General features: G+C 33.0%; 2 protein-coding genes across 8 annotated transcripts in view; one reads left to right on the forward strand and one right to left on the reverse strand.

Annotated features, from left to right (window-relative positions):
* ksr2 (kinase suppressor of ras 2) overlaps nucleotides 1–4217 on the reverse strand; it is a 216187-nt gene extending 211970 nt beyond the window's left edge. For 5 of the 7 annotated variants that reach the window (XR_012406063.1, XM_009301241.5, XM_009301240.5 and 2 more), the window contains exon 1: nucleotides 3534–4185. Coding sequence is in view for 6 of the 7 variants with exons in the window: in XM_009301241.5 (XP_009299516.1) it covers nucleotides 3534–3710 (177 nt within the window). In the remaining variant the exon portion in view is untranslated. 7 annotated transcript variants of the gene reach the window in all.
* A 3358-nt stretch (nucleotides 4218–7575) lies between these two features.
* rfc5 (replication factor C (activator 1) 5) overlaps nucleotides 7576–17008 on the forward strand; it is a 20470-nt gene continuing 11037 nt past the window's right edge. Inside the window, 6 exon segments of the mRNA NM_001003862.1 lie at nucleotides 7576–7651; nucleotides 9202–9266; nucleotides 11857–11993; nucleotides 13299–13378; nucleotides 14347–14420; nucleotides 16044–16203. Of these exon segments, the coding sequence (NP_001003862.1) occupies nucleotides 7605–7651; nucleotides 9202–9266; nucleotides 11857–11993; nucleotides 13299–13378; nucleotides 14347–14420; nucleotides 16044–16203 (563 nt within the window). The 5' untranslated portion in view covers nucleotides 7576–7604.

The following is a 17008-nucleotide window of genomic DNA, read 5'->3' on the forward strand; positions in this document are numbered from 1 at the left end:
GCCATCATGACCGAAAGAAAATCTCTAGCACAGTAACTTTTGTTATATAACGATTTAAAACTATATGTCAAGTTTATATTTTTCAAACGACTGTTTAAGTGTCTGGCATGGGCGGACTTAGTGATTAAAGGGCCTTAAGCAATTCAAGGTATGGGGCAGTATAGCATTAAGACTCATAATATTCTCTCTCTCTATAGATATTTATTTTTTCTCTGTAGATTAGTTTTGTGTGTTTTGTTTTGTTTCGTAAATAAACTGCATGTTAAAAAGTATTTAAACAAATATACATATAAAAAGTATATAAAAATATTTAACGTCTATTTTACATATTTTAATGTTTAAAGGAATCTTTTTCTTGTTAAATGTAAAATTAAATGCAATAAATTCACAAATAAAAAACTAGTTTACAAACTATGTACAATTAATTAGCCATTTGTGTGATTAGGTTTTATTAACAATTAAAAACAACCATTTAAACAAATTAAATTAAAATCAATCATATTTGAATATGAATTGAATAATTGCTGTTTGTGAATCTGCGGCCGTTACTTTTTACTTGAGCCATGTTATTTTATTTGAGCAGGCTCTCTCTAAACAATGTGTCATTCTCATTCTCTTGCATGCAAAATAAAAGCCTTATTTTGGAAAGCTGATCTACATATATCGGCTCTACATCAAACACATCTGATCCTACACCATAGTAAATCCTACACAAAATCCTTCCATCATCAACAACAAAAGTATTTAGCACATAACTTTTGTTACATAACAATTTAAAACAATATCATGTTCATATTTTACAGTCGACTGTTTTAGTGTCAGGTTAATTATGCAATTAGTCTACTTAAAAACGTTGAGTTTGACAGAGTTTTAGGAAGTGACCTTCTGTCAACCTTTGATGCTGTTTTGTTGTTTTTCTGTTGAAATCTGAAATGATCTCATCATTTGTCTATAGCTGAAGGCAGGAGACACGAGCGTGAACAAAGTATATAGGCTACCTCGAAAGTCATTTGAATGGAATTGCAATACTCGCAAGTGCAATTTCACAATTTTGAAGTTTGGGCCTAAATTGAACATCAATAATAAAATGTGTCCTTTCCATTCTCTTTATACATAATAAAAGCCTTATATCGGAAAGCTGATCAATATACAGTTGAAATCAGAATTATCCGCCCCCTTTGACTTCTTTTTTTTTTATATTTCCCAAATGATGTTTAAGAGAGCAAGGAAATGTTCACAGTATGTCTGATAATATTTTTCTACTGGACAAAGTCTTATTTGTTTTATTTCGGCTAGAATAAAAGCATTTATTTATTTTTTTAAAACCATTTTAAGGCCAAAATTATTAGCCCGTTTAAGCTATATTTTTCCATAGTCTACAAAACAAACCATCGTTATACAATGACTTGCCTATTACCCTAACCTGCCTAGTTAACCTTAGTAACCTAGTTAAGCCTTTAAATGCCACTTTAAGCTGTATAGAAGTCTTGAAAAATATCTAGTCAAATATTATGTACTGTCATCATGGCAAAGATAAATCAGTTATTAGAAATAAGTTATTAAAACTGTTGAAAAAATCTTCTCTCCATTAAACAAAAATCGGGGGAAAAATAAACAGGGGGTCTAATAATTCAGGGGATTTAATAATTCTTACTTGAACTATATCGGCTCTTCATCAAACACATCTGATCTACGACCATAGTAAAACCAAAAAATCCTGCTGTCAAGAGCAAAAGAAAATATCTGGCACAAACTTTTGTTACATAACGATCAACAACTCTGTCATGTTTATAATTTACAATCATATATTTTAATGTCTTAATTATGCATTTAGGCTACTTAAAAACTTTTGAGTTTGACAGAGTTTATGTATTTACATTCTGTCGATGTTTGATGCTGTTTTGCTTGTTTCTGTTCAAATCAGAAATCATCTTTTGGCTATATGTAGGCAGGAAGCACGAGCATGAAAGTAATTTGAATGGAATTGGAACAATCAGAAGCAGAATCAGTTCCCAACCCCAAGGTTGAGTATAAAATGAAGAACACTGACTAAACGTGTCCTTCTCGTTCTCTTACACGCATAATAAAAGCCTTACATCGGAAAGCTGATCTGCATATATCGGCTTTACATCAAACACCACAATAGCAAAACCAACATGAACTCCTGCCATCATCACCAAAAGAAAATATCTAGCACAATAACTTTTGTTACATAATGATCTAAAACTATGTCATGTTTATATTTTACAAATCAACTATTTTAATGTCTTAATTATGCATTTAGGCTACTTAAAGATTTTGAGTTAGATAGATAGAATTTTAAGAATTTACATTCTGTCGACTCTAGATGCTGTTTTGTTTGTTTCTGTTGAAATATGAAATGATCTCATCATTTGGCTATAACTGAAGAAAGCACAAGCTTTAAATACATACATATATATATATATATATATATATATATATATTTTTTTTTTTTTTTTTTTTTTTTTTTAAATCAAAATACTTCCACCTCAAAAGTAATTTAAATTGAAATGTAAAAATCGTAAGCGAAATCTTTTCCCAACCCCAAGTTTGAGCCTTAAAATGAAAGATTTTGAGTTTGATAGAATTTTAAGAATTTAAATTCTGTCGACTCTAGATGCTGTTTTGTTTGTTTCTGTTAAAATATGAAATGATCTCATCATTTGGCTATAACTGAAGAAAGCACAAGCTTTAAATACATACATACATACACACACACACACATATATATATATATATATATATATATATATATATATATATATATATATATATATATATATATATATATATATATATATATATATATAATTTATTTATTTTTTAATCAAAATACTTCCAGTATAAAAGTAATTTAAATTGAAATGGAAAAATCATAAGCGAAATCTTTTCCCAACCCCAAGTTGGAGCCTTAAAATGAAGAACACTAACTAAATGTGTCATTCTCATAGTCCAAAATTGTCTTTCGTGCATAATAAAAGCCTTATTTCTACATATATCGGCTCTACATCAAACACATCTGATCCACGACCATAGTAAGCCAACACAAAATCCTGCCACCATCACCAAAAGGAAAACATCTAGCACGTTAACTTTTTGTATGTTACATAACATACATTAAAACTATGTCATGTTTGTATCTTCCACCCTCCAGTTTTAATGACGCGGATGATTTAAAAGCGAGGCTATAAATTAATGTCAACAATAGGCCCTTTCGGTGTCCATGTTAGCAGCGCGAGCGAGCGCACGAGCACCTTCTTCACCACCTGCAGAATGCGCGAGCTCGCGCCCCTCACTGCAGCGCCAGCTTCTCCGTTTACTACGCCAATACAGTCAATCCCCGACATGCAACTTTTATTTAAAGCACATTTAAAGATGCACAATTGTTTAACGTGCATGCACACGCGCGCGCGCACTCACACACACACACTCTCTCGTGACATTTGTAGAAATGCAGCAGACTGGGGTTCAGTATTCAACATTTGGGCTCAGGCAAATGGATGCTCGCTTACCTCCAGCGTTCGGATTTCTTTTTGTGTCAAGTCGTTGGATGTGGCACATTTGGTCCTCAGACCTTCCAAGCTGGAGATACTAATGTCAATCATGTTTTGCACCAGTTCGCACTGCTGCAAGGCTTTTTGCAAACTCAGATGATGCTCTTCGCTTTTGGTCATATTCTCCTCGTCCATAATTTGCGAGCAGTGGTCCCTTTTCCCCCTACTTCTCAATCGGATCAGAAAAGACTTTGTGGTGCGTTTTGTGGTGTGATCGTGAAAAAAAAACTAGACTCTACGTGTAAGGCGATTCCATTGTTGATATCCTGAAATCCTGACGGTGTTGTCATCAGGGTTGCACAGTTTATGTTTGATGCTCCGACTTGACTCTACCATAATACACTCACTGATACTGAAGGAAGGAAAGAGAGAGGGGGGAAATCAAAATCAGATCCTCGCTGCGGTGGCATCAGCTAGATCCATTGCGCGCGTGGGAAATGCAACTCGAATTGAGACATCTTTGCCACGGGTGATTTAGGAGAAGGTTTGGTGATGTTTCTTAACGATAACGCCTGGTTTGACTGCGTGTTTTCCCCTTGTGGAGCATCATCGGCTGCATCCCGGCGCTCCCCCATCACACCGACATGTTCGCGTCAATCAAATTCACAGCAACAGCATCAGCATCGCATCGGGCAGGGAGAGAGTTCTCGCGAGATAAGCATCAATGCAGTGAGCTCACTGTTTGAACTCGGACAACCTTTTGTCACATCAATTTAATCAATCCGCTGCTTTATTAACTGCACTTTTATGAAAGTAGTTTAAAAGTACTTTGGTATACCGCGTTTCCAAATGCATTAGTTGTTAAAAAAGCTGTAGGCAGGGGCAGAATTTGTGATTTTGGTACCCTAAGCAATTCCAGCCATGGGGCCTAAAAGTTGTAAAATGCACCTTTTGTTTTTTATTTTATTTATTTTTTATTATTAGTTTGCAGTTTTTTATTTAACTCAATCTCCTTTTCCACATTCTATCTTAATGCAAAATAATAACAGCATGTAAAGCACCTTGTAAAATGTTTGAAATTAGTTGTTTTTTTGTTTTAATGAATTCACAACTAAAAATAATGAATGAACAATTTCATTTTTAAAACTAAATCTTTACTGATTTGACTGCTGGACAAGTCCATGATTGAAGGTGGGGGACACATTTGTGCAAATTTAATAAAAACAAATTTAGACCCTCACCATACAAAATATGATAGAAAACAATGTTATATATCATTTATACTTCTAGGTATTAATTTTGGGTGCCCTCAGATTTCCTGGGGCCCCAAGGGGCCACTTACCTTGCTTATTGGTTCAATCTGCCCCTGGCTGTATGTCAGGTGCGACGTCCCTCAATAAATACATAGATAAATAAAATGAGGATTTGCATGATCCAATACATTAAATCAAATAAAATGGGTTAAAAATTTTATAGCACCTTCCCAAATGGGTTATTTTAACTCATTGGGTTATATAATTTAAATGTTATTTTTCTCCATTCTGGTATTACTATTGCAACTATCACTAGTACTACATTTAATTTTATAACTATGGCTAAATAAACAACACAGAGACTTCACAAATATTGAAATTGCTGTATTTCCATTACATTTTAAGTTCTTTCATCTGTTTAATATCAGCTGTGAAGCGCATGCTTGTATCATCAATAAGAGTGTTGGTAAAATGGATAGAAAAAAACACAACATTGAGAGGTAATTTGATAATAAAAAAAAACAATATTATTGCATTAAGCTTAGATAAACTTTATAACACAAAAACAACAATAAGCATGCAGATTAATACAGCTGGTCTGTGTCAGTTAAATCAGTGGACTGTTAAGATAATTTTTTTTAACCCAACTGGTTGAGTTATTAAATTAAAGACCTAATAAAGGTTTAAAATAACCCAACAAAGCACCAAGTATTTAACCCAACTACTTGAGGTATTAATAAATAACTCAACTTTTTTTTGAGTGATCTAATGACTTCTCGCAAGATAACCAATAAAATAATTTTTAATTAAATATATTTATTTATCAATCTGCTGCTCATTTTTATAAGTTTAAAGTATACTGTCATATACTGCGTTTCCAAATACTGCATCACCTTAGTTGTTAAAAAGCTGTGGGTAAGGTATGTCACCCCTTAGACAAATAAATAAATAAATAAATAAATAAAATTATGATTCTATAATATCCAAAAGCTTTTTTTATGTTGCATATTTAAAATAGTTTCTCTGTGCAGTATGATCAAAAAGTCATGACAACAAATGTTTTGCGTTTTTTTTTTACTTAATGTTTCAATTCAGTTTAATTGATGTAAATTATAATGATTGTTAAGGGAACAGCTTAGCCAAAATGAAATTAAATTCTGTCATCCCCATTCACTTGTTCCAAACCTGTTTTGCATACTTGTGTGGAACAAAATAATATATCTTGAAGACGATTGGAAAACTGTAACTATTGACTTCCAATAGTATTTGTTTTTCCTATATGGAAGTCATTTTCCATGGGTTGCGGCTGCGGTTCTGTGTAAAACATATGGCTGAATAGTTGGTGGTTCATTACACTGTGGTGACACCTGATAAAAAAGTGACTATGCTGAAGAAAAATGAATGAATGAATATGAAAGTCAATGTTTTGAAACGTTTTCAGCTTTCTTTACAATATTTTTAGTGTTCAACAGAATATAGAAACTTATAGAAGTTTGGAACCACTTGGCAAATAAACAGTGATTATTTTTTGCAGTGATCTATCCCTTTAAGTGTATTTGATTCAACTTAAAAATGTAAGAAATTTTACATTTGGTTTTTAATTGCTTTGTAAGATTTTTTTTACTTCATCAGAATGTTACAAAACTTGATAGAGGCTTTGCCTAATGACATGAAAATACACCAAAATAAATAATAATAATAATAATAATAATAATAATAATAATAATAATAATAAATAAAGTGATGGGTATGATTTGATAATTTTGCAGGTCCCAAATAAAGTAGTCAAATTTGAATTAATATTTAACTAATTTTGTACACTTGGTTTTGCTCCCAAACAAAATCCTAATAAGCTAATTTTTTGAGATATGGACCTCAAATTTGAAGCATAACTTGTCTAGATATATTTTTCCTGTGACATGTCTTACATATTTATAGTAAAACATCTTTTTTAAAAACACACATTTCCTTAGAAAATGTTAAAATAGTGTGGAAACATTTAAATTTCATTTTTACCCCCCGACTGCAATAATCTGCCATGTGTATTTTTTAAAAAATTACCAAACTTAAATCTGTACAAATCATTCCAGGTGTATGACAGTTTAAGACGAAAATTAAATATTGAAGCCTGGATATTTAAAATCACCTACATCACACACACACACACACACACACACACACACACACACACACACACACACACACACACACACATTATTAAACTAAAACCATGGTCAGTCCATGTAAGATATTACAGCAGCAGTAAAGATTTTGCAGCAGTAAAAAATACTGAAAGACAAAATATTAATCTAATAAATTTTAAATTAATTAGTTAAATAATCAATTAAAGTTATGGTATTATTTCTTAACTTCCTCAAATGTAATGAGTTACCTTTATTTTATGATTGGCTTTATTTGCAATGACTCTTAATTACTTGATAATTAATCGATACTTTATAAATAAATTATATTTCTCTTCTCAGACCAACTGAAATTACGTTACACATGGATATAATAAACCAAAGTTAATTCGAAAATCCCCAAAACGCTGAAAAAGATTGCTGTACAATATAATTTTGTGTGAAACTCTCGGTTACTTACCAAAGCAAACCACCGTAGGCACAGCAGAAAACCAATGACTTTAATTATCTCTTCTTAAACTCTTATTATGAAAACACAGCAATGTGGTTCCTCGCTAATCCCGCCTTCACTAACAAGCGCTCTTTCGATTGGTCAAAAATCTGTTGGCTGGTGACGTTCATGGACGGAAATGTGCGTGTAGTCAGAAAAACGCGCCAAGGCACATCGCGCGGAGGATTGACCAAAATAAGAACTCATGGCGTCAACAAGTAAAACACAACCTCAAGCGAGAAATTTACCATGGTAACTTTATTTCTTCTTCTTGTAGAATGAATTACAACATTAAGTTGTCAGCAGATAATAGAAATAAGAGGCGTTTTTATTTACTCGACGTACAACATTGCAGTTTTGCTTTGTTTACATGTGCACTTAATCATCCTATATGATAATGTGAATTTATTAATATTAAAACAAGCATGGAATAAAGCCTAGTTCGTTATGTAATATGTACGACAATGGATTCGAGTTTATTAGAGCAATCATACAATAGCAATGATGTGTATTTATAATTATCGTGACATTTGTCATTGCTGAAGAAAATCCATGACTAACGTTAATCGTCAAGGAAATCTGTCAGTTCCTTACGAAAAAGTCCTTATGTCTGAACAATAATAATAACTTTTTATTAATATTATGCACTTTTGCTGGTAGCTTTTATAATAATATCAGGATGTTAATATGTGGTAGTTTGTAAGCTTGTTTTAAAAGGTAAATAATGTTTGAAAATGTTAGTGTGATGGAAAATTTTAATATTAATCATCACATATTGATTTTATAAATTGATTTAGGTTTTGTTAAAGTTAAGATCAAATGCTTTATAATCATTGGGCTATATTAAAGATTGAGGTAAAGTTGGTTTTATATTTACACATTCACACTTTCTTCTTAATGATATCACAAAACAAAGTATTCTTTGCAAACTCTTAATATTTCAATTAAATTAGCAGCCAATGACTATCAAAGTACATCATTTTTCACAGTCAAATAAATTGTACTAATGTTGTTTTGAAGTCATATTTGCATGTGATTTCAGACTGAATATTCAAAGTACCATGGTAAACGAGCATGTCACAAGTTGTCACTGAACGAGTGTGCAAATATAAAACCAACTCTACCTCAGTCTATTATAGCCATGTGTAATCTACTGTTTTTTTTTTAAGAGTTAAGGAGCTGTAGAGAAGTTCTTATCTAAAACATTGTAACATTGTCTTTAAAAACGCATGTAAGCCCATGCTTGGGATTCTTTTGCTCACAGATGCTGTCTGTGTGTAAACTGACCATTGTCTGGATAATTAAAGCAATTAAAAGACAAACTTTGTCTAACTTTATTCAAGTTCAGTCTTCACATTTAAATGTATTCTTTGTGAACAGGAAGAAAATCAAACATGCATGATATATTAAACATTGTGAATTGTTTCTGTTTAAAATATAGTTTGTATGTGTGAATATATGTTGAAATGTCATTTATTTTAAGAGTTATCACTCCAGTGTCACGTTGCTGCTCTAATATGATCAGTAGTTATTGATGCTCAGTCATTAATTGTGCTTCTTTATATTAAGTATTTTAAAAATATAGAACAATTCTGCTTATTTTTTTGTGTTGTACATTTTAGGTTATGGTAAATTATTTACATACAGGATTTATTATCAATAATAAATTATTACTCAGAAATTATTATATTTACAGGATTTTTTGGTTCATTTAAAACGTATCACTTCATTAATCCTAAGTAACACAAAAAACACAAAATAAAAACTGCTAAATGTTTTTAAAATGCTTTTTCTTTTTTCAGGGTTGAAAAGTACAGACCACAGACGTTAGACGACCTTATCTCTCACCAAGACATCCTGAGCACAAGTAAGCAGCAAGAAAAGTGGCATTATGGCGGCCTTTTTAAGCATGGTGTTGTCATTTGACTTTTGTGCTTTTATTTTTCACTGTTAATAATGGCATAGCTTGATCCAGGCAAAACTTTAATACCGGGCTTTTCGCTTACAGTTACCCAGTTGGTAACATATACTGGTAACAGTATCTTACAATCACTCCATATCTTTATAAAAAACATTGTGCATTTCTGAGTGTTCCTCGCACAGGTGAGTGGATTTGAAAAACCACCGATAGAAACTCTCTTTTCCATATGCACCAGGGGCCGGTTGCACCAGCAGTGTGTAAGTTAAAACGTAGCCTAGTTGTGACTTAAAGGGACACTTTGTTACAATTTGTTTACACATTACTAAATATTTTTGTGTTGCACCACTGAACTTTAGTTTAAACGTAACAATACGTTCCAACTAAATATTTACGGCAGCATCCCCCCCATGTATAACTGTAAAAAAAGGAGACAGCGAGATTAGTTTGAAGAGCTAGTGATAATTTAAGAATGCTCTATCTCTACTCACAACCATAATTTCCTCCCAATTCTCAAATTTGTTTCGGTTTGTGAAAGAAGAGTTTAATTTTTTGTCTTTAGTGTTAATTGTGTCCACCAATTAAAACAAGAGGTTTAAATCAAGGTTATTGTTTTGATAACTTCGTATTTCGCGTGCATTCATGGCTCGCGATGCAGGTATGTGTGTCTTCTGTTATTAGTGACTGACTGTAATTTAATGTGCCATAAAATGTGATTTTATAATTTCATTTTCGTAGGACAGTCATATATATATATATATATATATATATATATATATATATATATATATATATTTATATATTTATATATTTATATATATATATATATATATATATATATATATATATATATATATATATATATATATATATATATGCAGGGCTCAACAATAAGGACTGCCCGATGGCCCGGAGCCAGCGTGTGAGATGCTCGGGACAGTAGACAGGATCGTTACTGGCCCGATCGGGCCACTGATGTCCTGTCACTTAAGTTTAATTTGCCTGTGACTATTTGTTAATTGCGTGCAAAAACAGTCAGAATCAAGAAACAGTTTGTGTTTAAGCCTTCAAATGCTACCTTGAAATGCTCATTTCCTCTTATCTGATTGGATGTGAGCACGTTATTTTTTTCGTAACAACCAGTACAGCGAAGAGACCGCAACAAGGCGGCAACATCAAGTGATGATGCTAAAGGAAAACATTTGTTTCTAACGTCTTGGAAGCAGACATTTACAAGGTACACCACGACAAAAAAAATTAAGTGATGTTTTGTACAGTTTGCCGTCAGTTTGGCAGATCAGCCATCTTATGTTTAGCAAAAAAATATCTGCACATTTTGCTACTTTTGTTTGCAAAACACTTTGAATTTTGCTCATACATTTATTAACACTTTTAAAATATTTAAATTCTTGAATTACAAACATTTTGACACGTTTTGTTTTTAATTTGTGGCTACGAAATAGCTATTAACTTTTTTTTTTGGTAGGACCAGTGAAAATATTGCCAGGGCAAGTAAAAATTGGAACCACTGGTCCGATCGGGCCAGTAGAAAAAATCCTTAGCGTTGAACCCTGATATATATGCATTGGTTGCTGAATTTAAAGCAGTTTAACGATTTAAATGCTTTGTATTAGATATAACGTCATTCAATGCGACAACGCATGACTTTACGGAGAGCTTACGATCTACTAACTACGGTTTGCCTTAAGAACATGTGGTTCAACTGAAGTAAGAGCAAATTTAGTTACAAACTAGCTAGTAGTTACTAAGCCCCTAGTGTGGACTTTAAATTCCAGTTTAAGAAAGAACTTGCGCAACCCTACCCAGACACTTTACTTAAACTCCATCTTACAAGGATTCAATAAGGAAAACACTGTTTACTTGTAAATGCATCACAAATCATGTTGCATTACTTGTTTTCTTCATCCTTAAATACCTATTTTGCACAACATCTCGCACAATATTGTTCTGTTATGTAAAATACTTGTATAGTTTGTCTTAGGTTATGCATATAGTAAAGTATTTACAGTACATGTATAGTTATTGGGTGGAATAGTCAGTTTACCGCTCCAGAATGTCAGTTATGTATAGGTGAAAAATAGCTCTCAAATCCAGTGATGTGTTCATTTTTATGAATGTTTATTTATGTACACAATAAGACAACATTTTATTCCATTGCATGTCCACACATGTAGTGAAATGCCAATAATGCTCATCTTGAAGTTGGTGATACTTTGATCTAAACAGCAGCATGGATTACACAGTTAATCCACTGAATACTTTGTTCTGCTATATAAAGGCCTATTTACTGTATATTTAATGCCTTATTGTATATATGCCTATTTATTTACATCTAATGGGCAACAAAATAGTATCTGTGTATCCTGTTGCCTAATTAATTCTCCTGTCTTCCACATGGTTGCCAAGTGATTGCATCTATTCACAAATTTGCAACTTGTATCATTCATTACCTTAAATTATAATACAAGTGTGAACATACCTATTTATTTTTTAAAAATGTGTGCTTTTTTATCTTCAGTCCAGAAGTTCATCAGTGAAGACCGACTGCCTCATCTGCTCTTCTATGGACCTCCAGGAACAGGAAAGACCTCCACTATATTAGCATGTGCCAGACAGCTGTACAAAGACAAAGAGTTCAACTCCATGGTCTTGGAGGTACTGTAGATGTTTTGCAAAATGAGTTGAAATTAGTCTATAAAGTAGTTTTGGGGGACGTTCTAATGGTTGATAAAACAATTATAGTAATAATAATGATGTTATAGCTAAAGCGAGTGTTTGATAAAGTTTTAAAATGATTTTTATGCTAAATTGTGCTTCTGTTGTGATCCACGCTAAATGTTTATCTGGGTGTGTGTATTGTGAAATGCACAAATGATTTAGTATAAAGGAACACTATTTTTTTTTAAATAGGCTGATTTTACGGCTCCCCTGGAGTTAAACATTTAAGTCTTACAATTTCTGAATCCATTCAGCCGATTATCCAATCTGGCAGGAGCACTTTTAGCTTTGCTTAGCATAATTCATTGAATCAGATTAGACCAGTAGCATCTCACTTTAAAATGACTAAAGAGTTTAGATAATTTTTCTATTAAAAGATTAACTCTTGGACAGCACAATGGTTCGGTGGTTAGCACTGTTGCCTCACATCAGGATGGTCACTGGTTGGGCCAGTTGGCATTTCTTTGTGGAGTTTGCATGTTCTCCCCTTGTTGGTGTGGGTTTTCTCTGCTCTGGTTTCCCCCACAATTCAAATTGGCCATAGTGAATGTGAGAGTGTATGGGTTGTGGCTGGAATGGCATCCGCTCCATGAAATGTATGCCGGACTAATTGGCAGTTCATTCCACTGTGGCGACCCCTGATAAATAAGGGACTAAGCCAAAGGAAAATGATTGAAGATTGACATGTCTGTATTTACATTGTGTACCAAGATCGACCGAAAATGAAAATGTGCTGTTTTCTAGGCTGATATGGCTCACTCTCACTCTGCTGTATCAATCAAGGAACAATGTAACTACAGATAGTCCATTTTAAATAGTAAAATTATCGAAACTCTTTGGTCATTTTGATAATTTTGATCTCTAAATTTTCATACCATTATAACACTACCCAATGCATGTTTTATAAATGTCATTATTATAATAATAATAATAATAATTAATTGTCTGGTTTTTACAGTGTTCACTCTTAACAATAGGTGTCAAAGTTTGAAAATCTATAGTTTAGAGCTTAGGTCTCAAACTCAATTCCTGGAGGGCCGAGAGTTTGAGACCTAAGCTCTAAACGATAGATTTTTAAAGTTACCGTCATAATTTTCGATATTGACTGATTTTGTACTTTTTTTTTTTTTTTTTTTACCTGCATCGCCCACTACATCAACATTAATGTACTTGCTGCAAATCGTTAAAAGTTGTTGTTTTTTTTGTTTGTTTTTTTTTATGTTCCACGTTTGCCCTCTTCAGCTCAATGCATCAGATGATCGTGGTATAGATGTGGTTAGAGGGCCGATCCTCAGCTTTGCCAGCACACGGACCATCTTCAAGTAGGAATATTTTACAATTAATTATTTACCAGACACTTTTATCCAAAGCATGCTATATATATAAATAAGCATTAAACACGTCACCATTTTTTTCAGAAAAAATATTTTTAAAGGTGCTGTTGAAATCTTTCCTGGATGTTGGTAACAGCCAAAGAAAACAAATCTAATTAGTTTACAAATTAAGTTATGTGTAATAAAATGACGCAGGGAAAAAGTATTGAACACATGAAGAAAGGGAGGAGTAGAAAGGCCAGGAAAGCCCAGACAGCAGCTGAAATCTCTCAGAGGTTATTCAGCAGCCCTCTGCCCTTCCTCATTGTAAATGAATATTAGCTGCTTTAGTCCGACATCTACATTATCAGGATGATGAAAATGTAACTAGAGTGGACATTTCAGCAAGACAATGATCCAAAACACAGCAAAGGAAACTCTCAAATGCTTTCAGAGAAAGAACATCAAGCTGTAGAATGGCCCAGCCAATCTCATGATCTGAATTCAATAGAGAATACATATTAAAGATCAGATTTGACAGACGAGACCCACAGAAGCATCAAGATTTTTACTCTCTTGAAGTCTGTGAAAAAACTTACACCTGAGCAATGCAAGTGATTTCATTCTCCTTATGAAAGTCGTCTTTAAGATGCCATCACCAAAAAAGCCTTTTATTTAATGTATTCAATACATTTCAGTAGTTCAGTACTTTCTCTGTGTCATTTTGTTGTTACACGTAACCCAGTTTTCAGATTTCTTTTGTTGTTTTATTTGTATTGTTTGGGGTTTTTACCAAAATCTGGTTAAACTCCATGTCAACAGCTCCTTTAGAAATATTATTCCCAGGAAGAAACTTGGCGTGTTTGATACTTATTTTCCCCGCTGTACCAATTTATTTATTTACTTTTTTTGTCTTTGATTGCATCTAAATGTTTTCTGTTGTTGTGCCATACTGTTGTTTGTGTTCACACTTTCAGGAAAGGCTTTAAGTTGGTGATCCTGGACGAGGCGGATGCAATGACCCAGGACGCTCAGAATGCTTTAAGGAGAGGTAGTGCACCATCTGCCCCTCCATCAGCTCACCTGCTGAGCCCCCAAATGGCCCCATGGCAGAAGAATAGAGTTTGCCATTTCACTCTCCACAGTCAGATATGAATGAGAGCAGGGCAATTACTGTATCATTGGGGAGAAAACATTATATTAGGACGATCAAAGCATGTGATTTTATCAAATAACTGCATGCTTTATTCCGGACATTCTTGTGCAAAAATGTATTTTTTTAATTGTTGCAGATAATTATGTTGTTATTATTATTAATAATTATTATCATTATTATTAAAGTGTATTTTATTTCTAATATTAAAAGAAGCATACTCGATCCAAGCTATTGGTTCAGGCCAGGGCGCATCCAGCAAAGCTATTCCGTCCGTGTAATGTCACGTAATTTGCGACAAATGCGGAAAAGTGATGTGACACTCTACACATGTAGCGAAACCATAGAGTAAAACGGACGGCAAAATGGAAAAATGTAAGTTTGCGTACTTCTGTGGGTAGAAAGACGACTTTAAGCAGTGGCTGAAAACAACCGCGTAATGTATTCCTTCAAGCTTTGTTTCTTCCGAGCTTAACTGTGTATTAAAAACTGTTTATTAACAACTGTTTATTAAGTTAAATGTTTGATACTGATTAGAAGTGACAATGAGTTCTTACAATATTCTGAGAAGGTTTTTAAAAAGGTACTGAAGTTACCTTTAGGATTCGTGCATGTACCCTGATATCCATCCATCCATATTTTTCCCCCAATAATTTAAATATATAAAAAAGTGCAGTGTGATTGGGGACAATTTTTAAGTTATTAATTTTCTGACAAAGCATCTAATTTTATTTTAACTGCATATTTCACCCTGATATAATCAAGTTCAAATATAGGAATGTCTGTTCTTGATATCTTTGCTAAAACCTTTTTTTAAAGATTATTACTTTGTGGGCATTTTACATTTAAGAATTACATTCAGACATTTTTTAATTTTAATATACTTTTTTATTTGATCAGATTTGCTATTTTATCTCATTATTTTAGTATTAAAAAGATTTAACTGTGCTGAATGAAAGTGTATTCCATAACTGCATTTCTTTTTTAAGATAGATCTTATTATTTTATATATATTGGGGCGTTAGGACCCACACAAAATGCAGGTTGAGCGCTCCTATTGGCCTAACTTACACTGTTACTTTTCTGTACAATGGAGATAATACTTTTAAGGGTAAAGGAAAATATTCCCTGTGTGGTTAATTACAGTATATGGAAACAAAAACGAGATGTTTTTTTTAACTATTGAGTGCTTTTATTTATATATATATATATATATATATATATATATATATATATATATATATATATATATATATATATATATAGCGTTTTATATAGATTATTTTCCACTATTTAAAGTAGTTTGTTGTACTTTTTAGAGAAAAACATTTTAATTGATACAAAAAAGACTTATTATTATTTAAATTTTTGCTCAATTATACAGTATACATTTTAATTGCCATTCTTTATTTTATATATGTTTTTATGTAAATTTATTACATTTGATGTTGTATTTATTTTATTTCATATTTGCATTCCCATTGGACATTTATTAATTCTCTCTCTTTCTCTCTCTGTCAGTCATTGAGAAGTTCACAGAGAACACCCGTTTCTGTCTGATCTGTAACTACCTTTCAAAGATCATTCCTGCACTTCAGTCTCGATGCACACGCTTTCGTTTCGGCCCTCTGTCCCAGAACCAGATGATTCCCAGACTAGAGCATGTAATCCAGCAGGAGAGGTGAGACTCCAGCTAAAGTGGATGTGATTTATGAATGATATTAATGTTGAATCAAGTGCTTTCTAAGCGAATTTTAAACCTGCACCAAACTGATTTCATATTTATGTCTTTAAGGCTGGACATCATTTGTGAATGTTGAAGATACAGCAACATTGAAATATGTTTTAAATTAAACCTTTGAATTTAAGCACTTTTTTTTTAATCCATTCAGTCGATCTCAGAGTCTGGCGGGAAGACTTTTAGCTTAGCTTAGCATAGATCATTGAATCAGAATAGACCATTAGCATCTCACTGAAATTTTTACAAACAATTTTAATAATTTTCCTATTTAAAGCTTTACTGCTCTGTAGTTGCAGCAATTCAGCAGTAAAGTTCCTTGATTGTGATACTAGAATGAAAGTATAGCTTCTAGCCATACCAGCCTAGAAAATAGCAACTTTTCATGTTCCGTCAGTCTTAATACACATTGTACCTACAAAAGAGTCAACCTTTAAATAGGAATATAGTTCAAACTTTTTTTTAAAAACATATTTAAGGGAGATGCTAATGGTCTAATCTGATTTAATGATTTATGCTGAGCTAAAAGTGCTTCCGCCAGACCTGGGGCCTCCTGAATTAACGCTGCGTACGCACAAAAACTTTGCGTCCGCCTGGTTTCACGCTCATTTCGGATTTCCAAAAGCTATCCTCTTGGAGCTCTGTGCTGAGTTTTGTCCAAATTTGGAAAGAGACAGCGAGGAGGCTCCAAGGTGGCAGGGTGCACGATGGGTGGCTTCTTAGTGAGTGACGTATTTAAAGATGTTAT

Source organism: Danio rerio, chromosome 5 (assembly GCF_049306965.1).
Source record: "Danio rerio strain Tuebingen ecotype United States chromosome 5, GRCz12tu, whole genome shotgun sequence".
Classification (NCBI taxonomy): domain Eukaryota; kingdom Metazoa; phylum Chordata; class Actinopteri; order Cypriniformes; family Danionidae; genus Danio; species Danio rerio.